The 1,311-nt window shown below is 41.1% G+C and overlaps 1 protein-coding gene across 3 annotated transcripts in view; it reads left to right on the top strand.

Moving 5' to 3' along the window:
- The window catches only part of eef1akmt3 (EEF1A lysine methyltransferase 3), a 5,676-nt gene extending 4,374 nt beyond the window's left edge, over positions 1 to 1,302 (top strand). The window contains exons 2-3 of one of the 3 annotated variants that reach the window (XM_016246275.1): positions 167 to 260; positions 398 to 1,302. In XM_016246275.1, coding sequence (XP_016101761.1) covers positions 167 to 260; positions 398 to 786 — 483 coding nt within the window. In that variant the 3' untranslated portion in view covers positions 787 to 1,302. Of the gene's footprint in view, positions 1 to 148; positions 261 to 397 lie in introns of all 3 variants that reach the window. The other 2 variants (XM_016246274.1, XM_016246276.1) reach the window with 2 other exon arrangements.
- The last annotated feature ends 9 nt before the right edge of the window (positions 1,303 to 1,311 follow it).

Genomic DNA, 1,311 nt, shown 5'->3' with positions numbered 1-1,311 from the left:
TTCATCATGAGATTTTCTCCCCACTTTCAATTGTTTTACTTCAATAATAGGTTAGAATTTTGTGAATTTTGTACGCCTTTGCTCATATTTAACAAAGGTGGCAATATTAGTGGAGGGCACTGTAAGTCATTTACCTTGTTTGTCACAGGCTCTGCATTTATGTCAGTTCTTTGAGAACGAGTCTCTGGATCTCAGCGGGACGCGGATCATAGAGTTGGGTGGAGGAACAGGACTGGTTGGCATAGTGGCTGCACGATTAGGTAAAGCTTTGATTTATGTTTGTGCAATTCTCAAACTTCATCTCAACATGAACATAAGGAGAGCTGAAAATCTCTCACTCAACCAAACTTTCACTGCTGTCAAAATGAGTGTAATGCAGTCTTCGTATGTCGTTTAGGAGCCCATGTGACCATCACAGACTTACCTTCTGCTGTTTCTCAGATAGAGAGGAACATTGCAGCGAATACGCCTTTCTCAGGATGGCCCTCAGACGGCCCCTCTGTGTCAGCGCTGGCGTGGGGCCTGGACCACAGCCGATTCTCCTCCAGCTGGGACTTTGTGCTGGGCGCTGATATCGTCTATCTGCCTGAAACCTTCCCTCTTCTCTTGGACACACTGGTTCATCTGTGCCGGGACGGGGCTGTTGTCTACCTGGCGTCAACGATGCGCAGAGAACACGGCGCTCAGGACTTCTACGACCACATGTTACCGCAAATGTTCAGCGTGGAGCTTGTGCAAAGAGATCCTGAGAACAATATCAATATTTATAAAGCCACTTTGAGATGAGCCGTCCATCCATCCTCCAAACCGCATGTCTTGTGTAGCGTATCAGAGTCTATTTTTACATCTGGAGCTGGGAGGTTTGAATATGTACTATAAACGTATTTATAAATACCAGTTATGTGGCAAATTGTACACTTCAGTGAAATTGTTGTTTTCCATTAAATGTTTATAATGAAATGTTAATTGTAACTAACTGACAGTATTGAGGAGTAACAGAATACATATAATGCCATTATGTATTTATAATACAAAATATTCCTTTATAGTTGCAATTTTAATCATTTGTAATCCCATTACCGTTACATTAAACATGTAGATTACTTAACAGGTTACCATACATTTCATTGCCAGTTTACTCTGTGAAATGAATCCATTGATGTCTGAGGAGTGTTTTAGTGAACTTCTTGCTTATAATGTACATTACTGTCATGTAGCATGCAGTGGCAGAGATAAGAACTGAAGCCTAGTAAAAACATGAAAAAAAAGAAAGTTTTCAACTTGTAAAGAGGAGTTTGTGAACCTGAAGGG

This window comes from Sinocyclocheilus grahami, unplaced genomic scaffold (genome assembly GCF_001515645.1).
Source record: "Sinocyclocheilus grahami isolate Dianchi unplaced genomic scaffold, SAMN03320097.WGS_v1.1 scaffold792.1, whole genome shotgun sequence".
In the NCBI taxonomy this organism is placed as follows: domain Eukaryota; kingdom Metazoa; phylum Chordata; class Actinopteri; order Cypriniformes; family Cyprinidae; genus Sinocyclocheilus; species Sinocyclocheilus grahami.
The sequence above is the reverse complement of the archived record's forward strand: the minus strand, read 5'-3'. Positions and strand labels throughout refer to the sequence as shown.